This window comes from Papilio xuthus, unplaced genomic scaffold (assembly GCF_000836235.2).
Source record: "Papilio xuthus unplaced genomic scaffold, Pxut_1.1 DF826115.1, whole genome shotgun sequence".
NCBI lineage: Eukaryota > Metazoa > Arthropoda > Insecta > Lepidoptera > Papilionidae > Papilio > Papilio xuthus.
Window position 1 is genome coordinate 2,034,463 of NW_013532534.1, and position 21,592 is coordinate 2,056,054.

Below are 21,592 nucleotides of genomic sequence, written 5' to 3' on the forward strand. Positions count from 1 at the left end.
GATTAGATTAGATTAGATTAGATTAGATTAGATTAGATTAGATTAGATTAGATTAGATTAGATTAGATTAGATTAGATTAGATTAGATTAGATTAGATTAGATTAGATTAGATGAGATTAGATTAGATGAGATGAGATGAGATGAGATGAGATGAGATGAGATGAGATGAGATGAGATGAGATGAGATGAGATGAGATGAGATTAGATGAGATTAGATGAGATGAGATGAGATGAGATGAGATGAGATTAGATTAGATTAGATTAGATTAGATTAGATTAGATTAGATGAGATGAGATTAGATTAGATGAGATTAGATTAGATGAGATTAGATTAGATGAGATTAGATGAGATTAGATTAGATGAGATTAGATGAGATTAGATGAGATTAGATTAGATTAGATTATATGAGATTAGATGAGATTAGATGAGATTAGATGAGATTAGATGAGATTAGATGAGATTAGATTAGATGAGATTAGATTAGATTAGATGAGATTAGATTAGATTAGATTTAGATTAGATTAGATTTAGATTAGATTAGATTTAGATCAGATTAGATTAGATTTAGATCAGATTAGATTAGATTGGGAAATGCAGTGTATAGAAAATAAAAATATACTAAAATATAGGGAATTAAGTATCAAGTACAAAAGATAAAAAATACCATTTAGTGAAAAATATGAAACAAAATAATTTATTAAATTTGGATTTTACAAATATCACAACTTATTATATATCTTAAACTTTTTTTGAACTAAGTAATAAAAAATAAACGGAGATTGTATACAATTTTCTTACAAGTAATTTAAATTTCAACACAGGTACTTTAACCCAAAATGATGCCTCCTAAGCTCATTATTTTTCCTCGTTAAGGAATCTATAGGTTACACATCTATGGAGAATAGTAATAACAAAAGAGTTAAAATGCGGAATCTTTAGGTTCATGATAATTTTATGAATTTATTTGAGAAGTAAAACTTAAATATTGTATTCTATTTTTACAGTACATAATATTTAACATGACTTGTACATTTGCAATGTTTTGATAGGAAAAGTTTGGATTAGGGGACTATTTGGAGCGTCGGCAGTTCAGTTGGCGCTTGACCGGATCATATTTTACATATCCAGGTACGATCTCCGCTATATAGTAATGAGTTCTTCAAATTTCATGATAACATCCATCCGACATTCTTACTGTAATTACAAATTGCATACAACTGCATAGAAATTCAAAGATATGTGTGAAGTCAACCAACCCTCACTGGCTCTGCGTTGTTGAATAAGACCTAGTCGCATTCCTGAGGGTAGGCTCTGAGCTCCTCAGTGGAGTATAGTGTGTCCGTATAGTGAGCTTGATGATGACGATTTCTTTTGCTTCAATGCATATTGTCTTGTTAGCAATTTTCTAAATATTTTACCAACAGATAGGAGCTAATCTCTTTCACGTGTTATTCTATTTCTCCCGACGAGAGCGACACTACTACTCCAGTTCTATCAGAAAATATGAGCTATCAAATAAACAAACTGGAACATTTAACAATAAGCATTTATTATAGGTGGTATTATTACGAAAGCAATGAGCATTATGTTGCGTTCTTAATATATGTTCGATTTATTCAGAAGATTAAATTAAAGTTGCAATTAACGAAATGGTTTTATTTTTCCTAAATTGTTTTCCCTCGAATAATACTTTCAAACGTCAAAAAGGAAACTGACAGATTTATTTTTTTTAGGTTGGTAGCAACGTAGACTTGTTCATAATATTGCTAGCATTGAAAATGTCAATTTTTATTCTCCGTTTGTGTATCTAATTCAAAGAGTATATAAAATAAGCGTTCAATTTGTAGCAGATTATAAAAGTTTCGTTTGCCTGATGAAGGCTCTCGATGGGCTCGAAACTAGTCGGTGCTGCCACCGGACGAACATACGTGAGTGTTTTAGCTGTTTTAATATAAGTTTAAATATTACATGCTTATACTTTTATGTTTCCTATGATAAGATCTGAGATGTAAGTAAGGCTTTTCCGTTTGAAACTCATGTCTGAGCAGCTTTACAATTTTTTTATAGCAAAGCATAATAAATTCAAAATAAGGAACTGCAAGCTTCAATTAGCTATAGCAATAAGGGATACACGGAAAGGAAAGCATTAGTATATTTCAAAGAAAGTATAATATTTACGACTACTTCATTCTGTTTACTTTGGCGTTGCCAAGGGAATATTGATTGTAGTACCTACTCTCGTACCATATTAGATTTCATTGAACAATTGTTTTAAAAGTGAATATGATGGAATACGACTTAGCAAGAATTGATTATATACTTTGTGGTATTACCTTTCCTGACACTCTCAAAATTCTCCCTAATCCTGGTCACAAAACCCTGCAGAAGGTACACGAGAGGATTTAACAACCTGATACCGTACCGTACGTAACGTTTATTTAATTTCCTTATGTGTTTTAGTTTGCTGTTGGAGATAAGAACGGTGTTCTACAATGCCTTTGTATAAAAGACGAAGAACCGATTGTACAGTTCAAAACATTACCAGGGAAACCAATCACCTCAATACAAGTTGCATCGACAAATGGTAATTTATTTTCTTAACGGTCGTAAAATAACTCTGATTATTTCTTTTTTTTTCTGGTCGATTTAACTACTTAAATGGAACTTTACCAAAATTTTTAATATTCAAAGATTTTCCGGAACGTCTATTGATCGTTGTCCATCCCTTGCACTAAGCAACTAACTAACTGCTATAGGTAAATTAGTACTTGAACGCTTATTTGTTCTATTTCAGGCAATCACATAGATAAAATTTTCGCTGCATCTGGCCATGAAGTTAAGGGTTACACAAGGAAAGGCAAAGTATTTTTAACAATCGAAACCTCAGTGTCAGAAACTATAACATCAATGTAACTATCCTAACAGAACACTTATAATAACAGATCTTTTATCCTTACTAATAAATCAACGTGTCTTAATTCAAATATGGTTCATACATACTTATTACTTCTTAATTCCAGGTGCATTTTGAATAGCGATTTGGTACTATGCAGCGGACGGACTGTTACTTTCTACCGCGACTTGAAAGAGATTTACACTTACGCATGCGAAGATCGAGTGCTAGACATTGCCGCCTTTTCTACACCAAATGTTAGGATAAGCGATGTTTTACTTGTTATTCTGGTATACTAAACGGTTACGGTTTTCTAAAGTAACGAAAATACTTAATACCTAAGTCTGTTAATACATTCATCTTGTTATGAGTTGTGACACTTCTCTTTTCCTATTTCATAGTTGGTAATTAGTACTTAATTCAAATGCATGACTATTAAAATAACTTAAGATATCATTTGAAGAGCACTCGTGTCCGTCTGCTGGTACTGATTGGCAACAAAGGTGCGGCGGTGATAGAGAATGGAGAGCTCCTAGCGCGGACACAGATATCATCAGGGCCAACCCGTCTCATCGTACCTCCTGCACAACGCTCGTCGGAAGTTACCGTGTTCTACGGTGCCGCTGATGGCTCTATAGGACTTATTCAATACGAGTGAGTTTTAGTATTATCAATTAAATAATTTCCTTAGATATCTTACAGAAGCTAAATTTGAATAAAACGACTTAAAAATTTTACTACTTACAAATACTGCGAATACTGGAAATGGTTCGAATATTGATTTGGGCCGTTAGATAGCAGCTAACTAACGATTACAAGAGTAATATATGATTTAGTTATAGCTTGTTTATCAGGACGGATCTATCGAGCACATGCCTAGTGGAAGGCGGTGGGCTGGGCGCAGTGGTATGCGTGGGCTGGTACTTCAGCAACGGCGCTCACTTGGCGGTCGGCCGGCACGACGGCTCCGTGCAGCTCTACCTTGTTGACTTGGACAATGTTAATGAGAAGCCACGGTTAAAGTTTACTTATGTAAGTGCAATAATACAAATATCCTATGATGTCACGGTAATCCAAGTTCTATCTAAACTGGACTATTTTCTTGTAAGGGACCTTATTAATATCTTAGTTTCGTAAGTAACAATAATTCTATTGAATAAGTTTGCTTCCTTAGTTTTGCGGTGAGCCAATAACATCAGTATGCGGTGGTAGCGTGGGCACAGAGGAGACCGAACTATTGGTCTCTACATTCTCTGGTAGAGTGTTCGCGTTACGCTCCCAGCGGCTGATCTCTGGAGGTGTGGCGTTGAACAACATGACTCCTGAAGCATTAGCTTCAAGAAGAAATAAACTCGAGTAAGAAATTCTTATAAACAGACTATATGTTTAAACAAATATGTATTATGAGTTTCGCTGACTAATTACAGGTTGGAAGTGGCGCGGTTGGAAAAACAAACAGCTGCTGAGCGTGAAAAATACCAACGAAATACGCGTTCTTTGAACGCCGGTATGTCAACACCACCACTCTTGGAAATTCAATATGAGGTAATTAAGATTGAACGACATTGATAGAAGAATTGGGACTGTTACTATTTTTACAATGTATCTTTTTTATTAAAGTTAACAGGTGCGATGCTTAATGGTTGGCAAGAAGTAATAATCACTGCTGGCGTTCCTTTGGACATGCTTTTTATTTACTGCAATAAAAAGGTTGAAGTACAAACTGACAGTGCTGCCGTTTTAAGCGTTTGTCCTCCGCAGGTAATCTAAACCTACACTATTAAAAAAGCGTACGTTATCATAAGTGTCATCAAGGGTAGCGGTGGTATACTATGTTAAAATAGTCATATTCGTCATATAGCCTGTATTCGTATACCAGTACATTTATGTCCAGGGCAAGGCATCAGAAATCCTCGCAACAGTGAGATGTCAAGCAGGTACGAGACGTATCTGGCTACAAATGAGGGCAGTCGTTGATTGTGGGCCTGAGATGACTGAGTGTACACAAGTACTGGTGTACGTGCTGCCCGCCGGCGCTCCAAGGATCGCTAGGCTCATCAAACTGTCATTGCCCGCCTTACCGCAATACTCACAGCACGGTGACCCAGACCGTGATGATGATAGGTAAATGAACAAAATAACGATGCTTACTTCTACTAATTTCTAGAGAAACAACAATCAACGATATCAATAAATGATGCCTATAATACAGGTAAAGATTTAGCGAACAATATGTTCTTGTATGTATGTTTAGAGTCTGGTGTGAATTGCGTTTGTCGGGCGGGTTTTCCGTGGCTGAAATGACTTCATGGCTCAGCGATGCGCTGCCCGGTGAACTGCCAAGGCCTGCCGTCAGCATTTCCTTCGCCAGGGTGCATTGTCTTTTAAAGACAGTTATTATTTGCCGATATCAGTAAGGATAATAAAATTATTTTTATTGAAGTACACGAATAAATGTCGTGCTGGCTTTATTTTATTAGGAGTTTTGATTGGCTAATAAGAAAGAAATCTTTCAGACGAGGTTCAGCTGTATTTAAATCTGACAATGTATCAACTATCGCCACATTAAAAGACCTTTTGTCTATTTGTTCTTTGAAGAGAGCGATTCGAGTCGATATATCGTGCGGTGAGATTTTCTCAAAGTTAATAAAATGAGTTTTACTAAAAGCTTAATTATTACTTACATTCATATCATGTAATATTTTTACTATGCAGATATTCCAGAAATGTGTTGTTTAATGTTATTTAAAAGTATCAAGGATCAGTTTCTATCAGAATATCAGAGAAAGAAAGAATTTATATTGAAAGAAGCTATTGGGTATGTAATTATTTTTTGTCTTGTAGTATATGTATTAATAATTATATCAAATGTTGCCTCAGTATTATAAATTTGATTGCATTTAGGTAAATTAATTATTTTCATCATAACGTAAACTTTACGGCAATTCCGCAGTCTATCTATTAATTCATTTAAGTTATAATTTCAGTGCCCTTGATTTAGACGTAAATATCATTAACAGCGAATCTGAACCAATTCTCTGTGAGGAATACGTACGAGTGTGGAAATCCGTGGATACTACAAAAAATACATTATTCTTCAATGAATTAGCCGGTAAGAAATGTTTATCATGTTTTTTTTCCTTTCTTAGGGTTTTAATGAAACGAATGCATAGATGGCGCTGAACGCTCCCGGTAAACTTGTTTAAATAAGACTTATGTTTGTTTCTAAATGAGTATCTTTCGAGTTTATCTTTACAGCTACAGTGGAACAATGGTATTCTGACTGGTGCAAATTATCTTTATACGGTCGTGATAACAGCAGCCAGAAGACACAACTGAAATTAGCACTGCAAGAATGTCAAGTCAATGATATTGAAGGTATTTTGTCGCTTAAAGATTTACAAATTAATTCTAATATGTAATTACAATTTGTTGTTTATTATTATCGTTTAATTTTAAAATATGTGGAATATGGTGACCACTAATAAAAATTTACAATTCAAGTTTTGTTTCAATTTTATTGCAATATTCGTTACGTCCTTTGAAACTATTCCGAAGCTTTATCTTTATCGCTCTGGCATTTTAAATTTAAAAGGATTCGGATAAGATTTCAATAATTGCAAATCGTATTGATAAACTGCGTGCTCGTCGCCACACAATCTGTCCATATTCGTAACGTGATGTGACAGTTCATTTATAGATGCCATCTGTTCTGCTAAGTAAACCGATGTGATAAAATCCGCGCATTGGTAATCGTCTACCTTTTCAGCCACCGCAACAACGTTTTCCAATAGCTGTAAAATATAACAATTGATATAAAAACATTAAAAACTTCAACTACAAAATCGAGTCTTCAAGGTGTTTTACAATGACTACATGTATTCCCAAAAGGTTCATAATTTGGATATAACATAAATGGGTACATAATGAATACATAGGTATTAAAACTATCTGTACCTCTGTAACAGTTTTCTCCATACTCAGACCTTTTTTGAATGCACTTTGCAGAGTTAATTTATTATCCATTGTTGGTGCTTTAAGTCCACTAATAATGATAGCACCTCCTCTTATCAGCTGGTATTCAATGAGTTTCTGCATATGTTCAAGTTCTTCGTTATACATTTTCATAAAGTACCCACCGGCCCCAGGTCGTGACATGCACGGATGCAAAAACATAGTCGCCATCGCTAAATAATCTTGTGCGGCTTGTTGCTCTGCTTGAATTTGTTTGTTTATAACGTCTTCAACTTTCGGATCGTATTTGTGTTGATAATATACTTTCCATCTGATGTTACACTTAAAAACTGGCCTTCTTAATACAAGAGATTTTAATAAAACTTTGTGCATGTTATGTTTGCATATAAACTATAATTTCACGTCTTAAATATAAATAATATGTTATTCAAAATATTAAAAGTAAATTAAACAAATTACAAAATCACATTATGTTTACTTATGTCAAACACTTTTGACACGTGTTAAAATTTATTTTTAAATTTACAATAAATTTGTGAAGATACAAAAATATTTTTAAATAAAAGTTTACTTTCAAAATGTAAACTTAAGTAAGTCTTCAAAAGTATTAAGCAACAAATGTACATTTAAATTACATTAAACTAGTGGTCATCCTAGACTTCTTTAGTGCAGAATTAAAAAAAAATAGTCCATAATTTGCACCAGCTACCTTAGCATCAACATCAGTCCAGCCATTCTGGAGATTAACCAGTAAAAACACAGCCTTCCAGATGGATACAGAGCAAATTTTTAAAAAAGGGCTTCCCACTGTCAGCAAAGCAATACACCACATACAAAATATGATTTTTTTTTGATATTACATATAAATATTCCAACCTTTTTAGAGAAATTTTATCATTTATCACTTAGGTATTGTGGTTATGCACTACTTTATTTGTTTTTAAAAAAAGTGGGGAAATGGGGTTTTAAATAAAAGATAATTAAATATATTTGTATAAACTATTGTTCTATATTTATAAATCTAAAATAACACTTACATACAGATAAATTTATTTCTGGAAAGGATAATAATCTAAACCAGAATTGTATTTGAATTTATATTTAAAGCGATCTACTTGCGTTTTTCCAATTTCTATCATCTTTTGTACTTCTTCACGGTATGCTGGAGGTAACATCTCCTCTTCTAAAGTGCATGAATGCTCACTATCAGTTTGGGCTTTAAATATTCGTTGACGTACAATATCGACATCTCTACTATATTCTTCTTTCAAATCTGCGACAGCTTTAATTGCTGTGTCTATTTTAAAAACAAAAAAATTAGCTTCTCGGTGCACTAAACCATGGGCACTAGTTTTATATGGCAAAGGCCGAAACCCAAAATTTTCAATGTTTCTAATAATACCACCACGGTTGAATATAGCGTGAGACACCCGCGTAAGAGTCGTTTTTAGATCTTGTTTAGGCATTGCCCGTAGCATTAGTGCTAATTCATAAGTTGGCATTATTTTTTACTTGTAAAATCACGATTGTAAAACGTTAAATCGCCAAAATCAACAAAAAAATATTTTCTTTGCAGGTTATATTATATGTCAATGTCAAGTTATCAGTGGCAAATACAAATGTCAACGGGCTGTCGTTTAATAACTATTTTCTATGATAAATAATTTTTTATTAGATTTTATGACCTGGTAATATAGACCTTTAAGTCATATCATTATAAATAACTTTTTTATTAAAGAGTAAAAGAAGTATTTTGACACGCAAAAAGAAAGGCTTTTTCCTTTAAGTTAAAGTTTCATTCAAAGATAGGCACATTTATTTAATGGGCAATAAACTAATAAACAAAAGCTTTTTTGTAATAAAAATTAGATTTGTGTGTGATTTACTATTGACTTGAGGTAGCCATTTGAAAGTTGAAGCTCAAAACAAAACAACAATTTTAGCTGTTACTACTTTTTGAACTATGGATTTAGTAAACTGACTTTGTCCACAAGTTAATCATGAATTCAAAAAAGGAAGGCCTGAAGACTGGTTGGTGAAAAAAAATGAGTTTAATAACTAATTAAACATACGTTAAATTCAACTAGTTGAATAAAAACACAGAGTTCATTTAATTAGTTGAATGACCTATATTCTTGGACAATAGTTGTTTTATTTACTCTTTGGCTAATAAACTGTCAGAAGTCAATAAAACTGGAATGTATTCATGTATTCTTTAATTATACTGATATATTTGATAATTTATTGATATTGTTAAGGCTAATTGTTCCTCTTTCTCTAAGTTTTGATTAAACAAATATTCTGATACTAGGTAACTTACATCTTAGTTATTTGTAACGGGCACTTTAGCGTTGATATGGCGTTGACATGAGATATGACAGACAAAGTATTATAAAATGATGGTGAACTGCCATGGCTGTAGCGTATGTGTGTATATTATAAACTTGTTATGAAAATAATATAATTGACAATTTTTAAGAATATGACTACCTACCAGAAATTTGTGTCTGACTATTGCAAGACATGGGAGAAATCAGGGAAAGAACTGTTGTAAGTAATTTTATGAAAAATTTTATCATTCCATACCACATGTGTGCATAGTTTATGAATGGGTACTCGTAGTACTCAAATATTTAACGAATCTTTGAGAACTCTACCCCTACGAATCAAAAAACTGTATAAATTGACCTTCACATCTATTTAGAATATAACGATAGGAAACTTTTGATAATAATGTTGTTTGTAATAATTTACGATATTGATTCGATGTATCCTTGTTATAAAAAATAATTATTCACTCAATACAAATTTGTATACTAAAGAATCTTAAAAAAATATACTTTTTTATCAAACAGTTGCACGTCTGAAGTTAATTCTGGTACTGATATGTATCCATAACATCTACAATATTTTACCAGTACATTTATAGAAAAACGGATCGCCGTTTATAAAGAAAAGATAAATTATAAAATGTTAATTAGGAGAAGTCATCTAAGTGATCATTTTGCCTTTTTCTTAAAATAGTATTGACCATGACAAGACAACATTTCCTATTTGATTTATAATAAATGTGTAAATATTAGTGAAAATATGTGCATAGGTGGATTGCACACAAAAAAATGTTTTTAATAAACATAAGAAGGGTGACAATATTTTGTACAGATGTTTTCAACAGCAACTTACAGTAATAAAGCACCTAATCTGTATAAAAAGTCCAAGGCCAACTGAATTGTAATGGTATAGAACCAGCCATGGTTGTCCAGCAGTAGGCTGACAATGATTATGAATTCTTAACCTACTACCTACCTACTAAAATAATCTTTATTTGTAGCAATAAAATAATACAATAACTTACTGAAATGAATTAAAAAACGGATTATTATTGTGTTTTTGTACCGATCACATAGCATACACAACAACTACAATGAATAAATTTTGTTTTCAGCATTAAAACGGTGACACAGTATGTTAAAGATGAAGGAAAAACACCATTGTTTAGTAAATCAGGAAAGCTGTCAGGGTTGTCACAAATCATATATGATTTGTTGCTTTGTGGTCTCCGTGGTAATTTGAAAAAGGATGCCGTTGTATCCATACTTCACGATATCACTGTAAGATTTTTTATATATATTATTTCTTAGTTTTATGGTGTTTATTTAATTGTATCCTGCAAAGGGCACAATGTTTATTGTTTTTTGATGTATAAGTGTGTAAAAGTGTTCATTTTAAAGTAAAATAAAACAATATAAATTTTGTTTCTTAAAATTATATTGATTTTTCATGCTGCGTTATTAAGAACAATAAGTATTTAAAGGTCTGTAAAATTTTGTTATACACTTACATATATTTATATGGGAACTTTTTTAATTTTAGTAAATATTAATCTCATAATATTTTTCTAGACATTTCATGCCGACATACCCTCGATAATCTTAGACGTTACATGCATACTTGATGCAGAAACTTGCACAGATGTGCAGAGTGAAGACAGAACAAACTTTTGTTACATAGTCAGAGAATTAGAATCTTTTATATCTGATAAATTACTTAAGGAGCGACTTGAAATTGACACTTTGCAAGATGTTGGGACATTGAAAAATAAAAACTTTTATACGAAATTCATTAAAATAAAAACCAAGTTATAGTAAGTATTTCAAAATAAATTTTTAAGCTAAGAAATGGTACTTTTAAATTTAATGTTTATGTTTCATTTTCTAGTTATAAACAACGTAAGTTCAATTTGTTTAGAGAAGAAAGTGAAGGATATGCAAAGTTAATTGTAGAATTAAATCAGGAAATCACAGAAGACACAGAATGGAAAACACTACTAGAAATCATACAATCTTTAATAGGTATGTAATTAGTATAATAATAAAAATTATGTTTTGTCTATAGTTATGTTAACACTTTTATTATTGCAGGTTGTTTTAACTTGGATCCAAACAGGGTTCTAGACATAATATTAGAATCTTTTGAGGCTAGACCACATCTAGATGAATTGTTTATATCTCTTATTAAAAATTACATGGTTGATGCACAAGTCATATCAGAAGTTTTGGGTTTTAAACTCGGAAATATGGAGGTACTAGAAAATTATAAGGATCCACCTTCTTTAATGACTATAATAGCTTTACTGTTGCAACATGAGGTCATCTCTTTAGATGATATTTATCCTTGGGTAAGTTACATTTTTTTAATCATAATTTGGTACCAGTCTACTTATAAATAATTTTTAATGTAAACCTTTTTGGTATTTTCAGTTGCGTCCTGATGATACAATAATGGCAAAAGAAGCTGAAAAGGAGATTAAATCGGTACAAGACTACATTCGTAAATTAAGTATTGTTTCAACAAAAGGACCCCAAGCTAATGGACCTACTGATTTCATTGAAGAGAAGGCAGATCCTCAGGTAAACAGTAATATTTAAAACAAAGTAAAATGAAATGATAAAGAATTTATAAGTTTTATTTATTCTATTCATATGTACGCAGTATGGTAGTAAGCACAAGATGTATGTAACTTAAAAACAAAATTACAATACTTCCTCAATTAATATTTGTTATCAGGAATACTGGAGTAATCAGAAGTTAGTGTTATGCGAGGCGTTGCTCAAGGTGACCGCGTGGCGCGAGTTCGCTGCACTATCGGCCCGGCTGCCCACCACGAGCATGGCCCCACGTCCTGCATTAGCTCTATGTGCTATGTTACATGCACTTGTAGAGCCATTATATAGAACGTAAGTCATTACCATAATACCTTCAATATGTTATAACTATCAGATTTATTCAACAGGAACACTCTTAAAGGAAGGAATTAGGGAATAAAAAGCTTTGTAAGAGAAAATTAGTTGTTCAAGCTTACATTTTATTAATAAACTCGGAAATGTTGAATTTTACATTTAATTCTTGTGTTTCTACGTATTTAACTTATTGTTTACAGACATTGTCGTGTAGCCCCGAAAATAATAGGAATACCAGTCCCTCCTTTGAAGTCAAACCTGGCTCCTAGAGCGTGCAAAACTTTTCAAGATATGAAGGAAACTGTCATTCCAGCTCTAATAATATTAGGGCCGTCTTTACATCATGATCCAGTTTTAATGTACAAAGTATGTTAAAAATATTATACATTAATTTGTAATATCTTTTTTCTGATTCAGAAGTTTTATAATCTTTTTAATTTTAGATAATTCGTATATTAAGAACATCTCGTTCGTTAGCGGAAGACCCATTGCATTATGAAGCTATCACAGTACTGGATACGGCAATTCTTCCAGCGCTCACACTTATGGAAGGAAATTGTTGTATGGCTGAAGAAGTATACACTTTATTGAAGCTATATCCATACCAATGCAGGTACATACATACAAACTACATATTTGTTAATTTAAATCTGTTAAAGTATGCAATCCTAATGAAAATTATATAAATTTCAAGGTATTGTTTATACTCTCGTTGGAAAAATGAGTCTGGTGAGAAAATACCAGCACTGATGCGTGTTAGAGGTAACTCCTTGCAGAGAATAAAACATATTATGAAGCGTGTGTCCAAGGAGAATATAAAGCCACAGGGTCGCTTGATCGGCAAACTGTCTCATGCTGCACCGGCTTTCCTCTTTGATTACATGCTTTTGCAGGTAATAATATTTTATTCGAGTTATTATTTAGAAATGAGAAAATTGACTGCGCAATTATATGTGTTAGTTGTGATAATGAAATTTCGGATATTTATAAAAAGTTTGTTTCTCCATCTTGTTTATGTGCGGTTTGGAGATTTTTTTTATTTCATAATATTAAGTAAACAAGGTATTTTTGAATAGCTTATTGTTAGTAGTATGGACTATCTTGCAATCGTGGGTTCAAATTCCGATGTACAATAATTGCTGCGTAAGCATTCTAAATAATCAATGAACTTATATTATTTCAGATTCAAACATACGATAATCTGATTGGTCCAGTAGTGGAATCATTAAAGTACTTGACGTCATTATCGTTGGATGTGTTGGGTTACTGTTTGCTGGAGGCGCTGTGTGCGGGCAAGGGCAACATTGGAGGCGCCGCGCACCCGCCCTGGCTACAAGCATTAGCTGCATTTGCTGGAGCCGCTTTCAAGAAACATAACATTGAACTAACGGCTCTTTTGCAGTTTGTTGCTAACAGGTTAAAAGCTCAACAAAGGTATGACTATGAGTTCTAATTATAATACCTTAAAATCTGTATATATAACATTGTCATCCCTCTCCTCTCCTTGTGTTTAATGGAAGAAATTGGTCTCAGAAACTAACAATAAGTCAAAAAAAAACAAGTTGGGTTAAAAGAAATTGCTATCTCATCCAAATATGTCACAAATAACGATTAAATCCTCTTTGGCTCTTGTTTTGCATAAAATTTATATTTTTAACTTTTTCTTATTTAATGTGATTAATGACTAATTGTAAAATATGTTGTCTATGATTTATATTTCTTTATTCACAGTCAAGACTTATTGATTTTGAAAGAAATTGTACAAAAGATGGCTGGCATTGAAGCAGCTGAAGAGATGACACCTGACCAACTTGACGCCATGGCCGGAGGTGAACTCTTGAAAGGCGAGGTAAGAAAAATGTATAAAACATAATGTAAAAAAAGTATTTTAACTTACCATCGTGCTTCTGTATATAGTTATAGATAATTGATTTTATTACTTTTTTATTTAATCTTTATTTTAAAATGAGAAAAAGTACAAAATTTAGTTTTTTCCTTAGGCTGGCTACTTCTCACAAGTTCGCAACACAAGGAGGTCGTCAGCACGACTCAAGGACGCTGTCGTAGGCAACAATTTGGACATCGCTCTGTGCATACTGTCAGCTCAACAACGCCATTGCTGTGTGTGGAAAGGTTTGTGATTTATGCTTACTAAGTTAACTAACAGTATAACTCATGCCTGAGACCTAGGGATGTAGTCCACAGACTTCTGTTTAGCCCAGACTCACTTTTTAAGTAGTTATAAAAGTATTAAATGTTGTCTACACTGTACACAGAATGCGAGGAAGAGGTATCAAGTGGGGGCGAGCCGGCGGGGTCTCAGCTGAAGGTGGTGGGGCGGCTGGCCGACCAGTGCCAGGACGCGCTGGTGCAGCTGGGCACCTTCCTCGCATCCTCGCACGCGCCCGACGAGTACGCTGCTCGACTACCGCCTTTGCAGGTATTTGTTAATTTGTTTTTTTTACTCCAAAGTTTTACTTATTTAGACTTAAGTATTACTTAATTATAGACACTTAATCATAATGTAAAAATATGTGTCTACTCAAATAGTAATAATAATAGATTTTTTCTGATTCATTTTATAACGTTATTATATTATAGTGGCGATTACTTTTTTTTTAATTTCTTTTAGTAAATGGTTTCTTTGTCCTTAGGAACTTCTTCAAGACTATCACGTGGACGCGGACGTAGCTTTTTTCCTACACCGACCAGTTTTAGCGCAGAAAATAACCGCGAAGACAGAAGCACTGCGTAAAGAATCTGACAGCAAAACGGAGTCACAGGAACAGAGCATAGAAAGATATTGTTCAGCCTCCAAAGAAATTTTAGAACCAGTAATCATATCTATAACTCCTCTTCTACCTTCTAGAGTTTGGGAAGATATATCACCAGAGTTCTATGTATCGTTTTGGTATGTTCTTTTTTGTCTTCTTTAAATAATTCTGGAGCAGTAAGCCTTAATTATATACTAGCATTTTGAAGACCAACATACATATATATATATATATATATATATATATATATATATATATATATGTGCTCTTAGGTCCTATTTATTCCATTCATTTTATTTTTGTAGGTCTCTATCTATGTACGACCTTAAAGTTCCTGAAGAAAGTTACGACCGTGAAATTGAACGTTTAAAATCAGCGGCAGCGACCGCCGCTAAAGATATCTCTCAAGGGGCCAAGGGCAAGAAGGAACAAGAGCGTTTTAAGACATTGATAGAAAAACTGCAGGTGAGTTATATTTCTACGTAATTCCTGCATTAGCTTTATACGGTGGACAAATTACAAGCAAGCGAAAGCGAAAGTAGATGCGTTACCTACATTTAGTTGACGAATCGAGGATATTTTCTATTCCAATGCGACGCCTCCTCCGTTAAATACACTTCCCATCATTTTTTTTAATAAAAAAGGTGGGAAAGGACAGGAATTGCTTCCCCTTGGCGCCAGTGTTCTGTATGTCCGTGTAACAGATTGTTGTCTACCAATGAAATTTTTTTTTAACTGTGTTATGTGTGCAGGAGGAGCGTCGCCGTCAGCGCGAGCACACTGGGCGCGTGTCGGCGCGGCTGCAGCGCGAGTGCGCGGGCTGGTTCCCTGCGCGCGCCGCCAAGTCCGCCAAGAACGAGACGGTGACGCGCCTCATGCAGCTCTGCCTCTTCCCGCGCTGCGTCTTCACCGCCGCTGACGCGCTCTACTGCGCCCAGTTCGTCCACACCGTACATGCCCTCAAGACGCCCAACTTCTCCACCCTGCTCTGCTACGATAGGGTGAGCCTGGCACTAACCGCATTTACTACTGTTAACCAAAAATCCCAACCCAATAATTATTTTTATCTTTAAAAGAATCTCGGAAACTTCATGCCTAGTTGTTGCTCTAAATGTTGTTAGTACCAATTGTTTTGCCGAATTAATGTTTTTTCCTTTGTCAAATAAAATGTGGTAATTTTGATATATATCTTTGAGAATTGTATGTTGCAGCTGTTCTGCGACATAGCGTACTCGGTGATGTCGTGCACGGAGGGCGAGGCGGCGCGCTACGGCACCTTCCTGTGCCAGGTGCTGGCGACGGCCATGCGCTGGCACGCGGACCGCGCCGCCTTCCACCGCGAGTGTGCGCACTATCCCGGCTTCGTCACCAAGTACCGCGTCTCCAACCAGTTCACAGAAGCCAATGATCACGTCGGATACGAAAACTATAGGTGCAAACCTAACCTTTTAAGTTATTTTGCTAGTATCAAGTGTAAAAAGAATGGATTTAAACATAGGAACTTGAAACTCTATACATGGCTATACAAAAGAAGCCTATGTGTTCTTCTACATCTATGCCAAATTTCAGCAAGATCTGTTGAGGGGTTCTGGAGATAACTTCAAACAAACAAACATCAATCCACCCATCCGTCTCATCATTCGCATTTTTATAATATTAGTACTATTTATAAGTTTCTTTGTATTTGATATTAGGAGTAGTTATAATGTTTTTATTTCCAGACATGTTTGTCACAAATGGCACTACAAGATAACAAAGGCGATGGTGGTATGCCTGGACTCAGGGGACTATGTTCAGATACGCAATGCGCTCATCGTACTCATAAGAGTGCTGCCGCACTTCCCCGTTTTGGGGAAACTGGCCCAGATCATTGAGAGAAAAGTTGAAAAGGTAAAGAAAATATAATTGATTGTTTGTCCCACAAAGACTAAAAAATATTAATTAAAAAAAAATTACACTAATAAAGAACTATTCAAATCGCATGTAACATAAGGTTTAAATATCTATCAGAGTGGGTTGTTAGCATAACTTTAATTCTACCAAAAAATATCTTAAAACAGGTAAAAGAAGAAGAAAAGACTCAACGTCAAGATCTGTACGTACTCGCGACAGGCTACAGTGGTCAGCTGCGTAACAAAGTGCCCAACATGATGAGAGAGTGCGATTTCCATCAAGTAAGTAATTCTTTATTATTTTGATGATGAACTGTCCAAGAAGGCGTGTGACAGAGACAACACTATGGAGCCGAAACATGGTCCTTGTCTCTTTCTAAAGACCAACATACAGATATTTACCATCGAGAATTGAATACAATAAATAAACGTAAAACGTAAATTTTTTTTGGGTAAAACATGATACATTAAATATGTTAGTCATTTAGTTGGTAACATCAAAAATATTATAGATCGGAGATCAGCAAAAGGTGTTGGCTGCAGCAGCAGCGCCCGCCGCAGCGGTGAAGGAGGAGACCGCGCCCGTCAAACAAGACGCCGAAGCAAGCACCTCCCCGCAACCCGCCGGTAAGAAATTTCTAGAAGTCTGTTAGATATTCATTCGATTTGTACTGTATTGATTTCGAAATTATTTTAGAAAGGATGTTACAAAAAATTTTCTTTTTGCAAAATATTTTTATTTAGTATGTGAGTTGATTTCTATGACTTTCATTAAAATACAAGATTTCTATAAAATAGTCCAAAAAAACTAGAAAACATTCACCTCAATGTTTTGTTTTAGATTCAGATAAAAGAGAGTCAAGGAACAGCGACAAAAAGCGAGAGGAGTCCGATCGCGATAAAGAAACGAAACGCGAGTCCAGATCGTAAGTTTAATAATTTTATATTATTTTACTTAACCATGGTAATAAAATAAACGTAATTTTTATCAAATAATTTTCTTGGTCTTTATACGTCACTTCATTTAATCCTAAATGTTTTTATTTTAGATCCCTCAAAGAGCGAAGTAAAGAAGAAGCAAGAAGCAAAGATAGATCGCCCAGAGACCGATCACATAGAGTAAGTATACGATTTTATTTTAATATAATTAATAAACAAAAAATTCTCGATAATGTTAAGAAGAAAATCCGACACTGTGCCGATGTACTCGGGCAACACTACCCTTACTAAAATGTCGACGTTTATGTCCCCTCACTAATCATTCTGACACTTGACTTTGTAATAAAAGCGCGCCATTAGCGCCAAATGTGTCTAAAAATAGTAAAAAGTTTGATTTTCACCAAAGATATTTCAAACATTCTTCACATAAAATGACCTAGAATCATAGAGATTTAATATTTAAGATTTTTTTCTAGGAGGAGCGTTATTTGGAAGCCGTGTCACCTCCACATGACCACCGTCATCCACCTGACGATATAGATCGTGGTATGTTGTCATCTCAATCTACTATTTTTACAACGAAAAATCGCGCTTGTTTTATATTATTGCTTAACTCCTATTTTATAATTTCAGTAACCTTTCCTAGGCTGTGTCCTACGACTATGATATATATTTATATATTTTTTTCTATTCAACAGACGTGAAGCGTCGCAAAGTAGAAAGCAGCGGCTCTGGCAAGGTGAGTATTGTTGTGATAAACCGAGGTCGCATCCCGCTCGCGCCGGACTGACGATTGGGCTGGACAACATCCGACTTCGCTAAACTAACACAAAACTAAATGTGCTCCCTCCTCTTCTACAAGTGTGGACTATAGACTGTTCAGTGTGAAAACAATAAGACTTTCAACCAATAGTGTTTAAATTAAAAAAAAAAAATAAAAAAACAAAAAAAATCAACAAATAAATGAAAAATGGTGAGACATCAAAAGAAGAATGGATATCGTTCAATGATTGAAGATTTCTTCACATCATTTATATAAAAAAAAATATCAACTAACAAGTTATATAACACAGAAATAGAAGTTGCTTTACCAAGACAAGACCAACAAGAGCGTAGATCTTGCAGAAGAAAACTGATATGGACCACTTATAATGGAAGTCAAAGTACAAGTATTACCACTTGATTACCAATCAATTATCCAAGAAACATTCAATATATATATTTACTTGACAAATAATTAAAAATTAACAAACAATACATCGTGTCGAAGTTTAAATCATCATATTAAAAATGTACATAAACTAAATTAAATTATTATTGAATGCACATTATAAGAAGCCAACGGAAATCATTTAAAAAGTACAAAATTATGTTATCTCTATGATTATAATAGTTAAAAATCATCAACAATAATTACGAAATAAGTAAAATAATAGAAAATCAATGAAGAATAATTTGGGGCCATAGACATAAAGAAGAAATGCAGAGGAAACTAGTTTGAATATATCATTTCAGAAGAATAAATGAAGATCATTTTCATCATGAATCGTTGAAGAAATTAAAACTATTTAAATCATTAGGACTTTTAATCATAAAAAATCAAAATGTGTGTCGTACGTCTAATCAGCCCAGTCCGTCATGTCGCAAATCGGTAAGGTTGGATAGTTTATTTTGTAATAATAAGTTAAAAGGGACAATGCTTTAAGACAATGTTTTCAAATATAAAGACTCGAAACAAAGTAACAGAATTATGAAGGAAATAAAACTGAAAGAAGTAAATCAATATCTTCTACTACTAAGAAGACCAAAGGAATATCCACCAACACTTTGAATAATGTGGTATATGAAGAAAGTTACATTAAGAAGAAAAACCAAAAAAGAAGAGCCTTGACTTTTAAAATATTGAGTGAACGAAATGAAACACAAAATGGAGCAGAGTATTTGAACTGAATACATGCAGTCTTCTGAGAAAATGTTCTTAACACATTGTGTCTTTTAACTAATTTATTTATTTTTATATATGTTATGAAGCATGATATTTTTTGTAAAAATGCTGCAGGAAACTTTTAAACTACTTTTCTTTCATGTTAAACCGAAAGTCGTAGGTGATAGTGTTTGTTTTACAAAAAATGTCACGCTATCGCGACAGTCTTTGTAGTGGCATTAATGAAATTATTTAGTCCACAATTCACGAAATAATGTAATATTTCTGCATGAGCAGGGTAGCAAAGATATCGAGGAACGTTCGCCAGAAAAGGAAAAGAGAAAGTCTAAAGTAAGAGGAGATGAACGTAAAGAGCGTAAGATGAGTCGCAAGAGGGTAAGCATTGTCTAAATTAATGACATTACATAAATACTATCACTTCACTATAATTATTCTTGGTTATATAAGTTTTATATGTTTTATTTGATCGAAACATTGATAACTATTTTTGTTTATCAGTAAGATTGCTAGTTCGTTGTGGGATTCAAGACAATTTTCTCTCAACTGTCGTACCGACATTGACGACGACTGAACATTATTTAAAAAAAAAAAGTTTCTTAGCAACTTTATTAAAAAAGTACATTATTATTTTCTATTGCTTCAATGAAATGTTCATATTTTCGAATGTAAATTACATGATTTTATGTTTAGGATAGAGCAGAAGAGACAGCTATTTTAGAACAAAAGAGGCGTCGGGACGAACAAAAAGGTTTGAAATACTTGCATATTTATTTGAAACATAGCCAATAGTCTATTGTATTTTTCAAATGGGGTATTTGCACTTTATCAATTGTTCATAACATTGGTATTTTTATATTGACCAAATTAATTCATATTTCTATATCACACAGCTGTGGTGAAAATGGGCAACCATCAAAATGGTTCGCAGGAGGATCACCACTACGAAAAGTATCATAAAAGGGTAAGAACATTTCTATAGTTGTAAACTTGTTGATTTCACTTGGTGTGCTTTATTGTTATTTTTTTTTCAGGATAAATCGCCTTTCCGAGACCGTTCCCACGAAGAACCTAGAGATAAACAATATCCTTTTAAATAACTATTATGATTAGTATAAGTGTAATATCTTTTATATTAACAACACGTTATATTCTAGCCAAGACTTCGTCTTCGGTAATTCATGCTTTAGAATCTATTACTCTAGTTTCGGATTGCACTGCATCAGTATCGTAAACCGACCGTGGATTTTGAAACCCTGCCAAACAGCTGTACTTAAAAAATAAAGTTATCCTCTCGTTTTCTCTAGTTTAAGTATGTCAGCAGTAACTTTCCATTTGATATATTCATGAATCTATTAGTCTAATTCCTTAATAAAAAATACCAGGCGAACAACTGAATCGAAGATAAGAAGATAGAAACAAACAAAGAAACAATGAAGATTGAAGATACAATAACAATCGCATGTTTATGCGAGCATCTGGAATATGACTATTTGTAAGAAATAAATTTGGTGTCTAAACATTGTGTTTATTTGAACCTTTTTAAAGTAAGATAAGATTAAATGATGTCAATCAGATCAAATGTATTCATAATTCAAAAGTGTTTATGTACTAAACGAAGATGCGGTGGTAGTAGTCTGAAGCCGGCGACGTATTGTTCGCTTGTGCTCAAGTATAATTAGCAACAGCGCGAACATATTCCTAAAACTAAGTTTTAGTTCATGTTTGCAGTCATAATCATACGATAAATTCACCGCACGCTAGTTTTACGTGAACAAGACCTTGAAAATATATCATTTTACCAATAACGGCAATGGAATGTAAAACTAATAAAAAGTACGGATAAACTAAAAATTCATCGCTACTACTATTTTGCAGACTTGTAATATCTATCCATCTCTTGTCATCCCTTTCTTTTTTACAAAACAGTGACTA

General features: G+C 33.6%; 3 protein-coding genes across 4 annotated transcripts; 2 read left to right on the forward strand and 1 right to left on the reverse strand.

Annotated features, from left to right (window-relative positions):
• Positions 1–2,285: 2,285 nt before the first annotated feature.
• On the forward strand, positions 2,286–6,356 carry LOC106123319 (Bardet-Biedl syndrome 7 protein). The gene is made up of 15 exons (XM_013319572.1): positions 2,286–2,390; positions 2,463–2,586; positions 2,797–2,911; positions 3,023–3,152; positions 3,359–3,549; positions 3,750–3,927; positions 4,070–4,251; positions 4,323–4,440; positions 4,516–4,656; positions 4,790–5,019; positions 5,150–5,308; positions 5,376–5,521; positions 5,611–5,713; positions 5,883–6,007; positions 6,154–6,356. The coding sequence occupies exons 1-15, from the start codon at positions 2,286–2,288 to the stop codon at positions 6,315–6,317; spliced, it is 2,211 nt and encodes a 736-aa protein (XP_013175026.1). The 3' UTR covers positions 6,318–6,356.
• Positions 6,348–7,353, reverse strand: LOC106123320 (soma ferritin). The gene is made up of 2 exons (XM_013319573.1): positions 6,853–7,353; positions 6,348–6,689 (listed from the first exon to the last, which is right to left on the reverse strand). Exons 1-2 carry the CDS (start codon positions 7,240–7,242, stop codon positions 6,462–6,464), a joined length of 618 nt encoding a protein of 205 aa, XP_013175027.1. The 5' UTR covers positions 7,243–7,353; the 3' UTR covers positions 6,348–6,461.
• A 1,672-nt stretch (positions 7,354–9,025) lies between these two features.
• Positions 9,026–21,177, forward strand: tho2 (THO complex subunit 2-like protein). Of its 2 annotated transcripts, none has more exons than XM_013319780.1 (30): positions 9,026–9,420; positions 10,316–10,481; positions 10,773–11,014; positions 11,089–11,222; positions 11,292–11,548; positions 11,631–11,780; positions 11,938–12,107; positions 12,311–12,476; positions 12,554–12,723; positions 12,805–13,003; positions 13,294–13,544; positions 13,842–13,959; positions 14,111–14,243; positions 14,387–14,550; positions 14,765–15,021; positions 15,190–15,349; positions 15,637–15,885; positions 16,096–16,316; positions 16,606–16,774; positions 16,945–17,058; positions 17,289–17,403; positions 17,618–17,702; positions 17,826–17,895; positions 18,192–18,261; positions 18,414–18,454; positions 19,937–20,035; positions 20,351–20,408; positions 20,551–20,621; positions 20,692–20,741; positions 21,040–21,177. In XM_013319780.1, the coding sequence occupies exons 1-30, from the start codon at positions 9,353–9,355 to the stop codon at positions 21,071–21,073; spliced, it is 4,251 nt and encodes a 1,416-aa protein (XP_013175234.1). In that variant the 5' UTR covers positions 9,026–9,352; the 3' UTR covers positions 21,074–21,177. The 2 variants fall into 2 exon arrangements, with proteins under 2 accessions (XP_013175234.1, XP_013175235.1); XM_013319781.1 differs by having other exon boundaries at positions 21,043–21,177.
• The last annotated feature ends 415 nt before the right edge of the window (positions 21,178–21,592 follow it).

Coding starts and splice junctions, on each gene's coding strand:
- LOC106123319 (XM_013319572.1), top strand. CDS start 2,286: ATGATGGAATACGACTTAGCAAGAATTGATTATATACTTTGTGGTATT. Junction 3,550..3,749: donor ATAGGACTTATTCAATACGA/GTGAGTTTTAGT, acceptor CTTGTTTATCAG/GACGGATCTATCGAGCACAT. Junction 5,020..5,149: donor CCAGACCGTGATGATGATAG/GTAAATGAACAA, acceptor ATGTATGTTTAG/AGTCTGGTGTGAATTGCGTT.
- tho2 (XM_013319780.1), top strand. CDS start 9,353: ATGACTACCTACCAGAAATTTGTGTCTGACTATTGCAAGACATGGGAG. Junction 17,059..17,288: donor GAGAGTGCGATTTCCATCAA/GTAAGTAATTCT, acceptor AAAATATTATAG/ATCGGAGATCAGCAAAAGGT. Junction 20,622..20,691: donor ACGAAAAGTATCATAAAAGG/GTAAGAACATTT, acceptor TTTTTTTTTCAG/GATAAATCGCCTTTCCGAGA.
- LOC106123320 (XM_013319573.1), bottom strand. CDS start 7,242: ATGCACAAAGTTTTATTAAAATCTCTTGTATTAAGAAGGCCAGTTTTT. Junction 6,690..6,852: donor TGGAGAAAACTGTTACAGAG/GTACAGATAGTT, acceptor TATATTTTACAG/CTATTGGAAAACGTTGTTGC.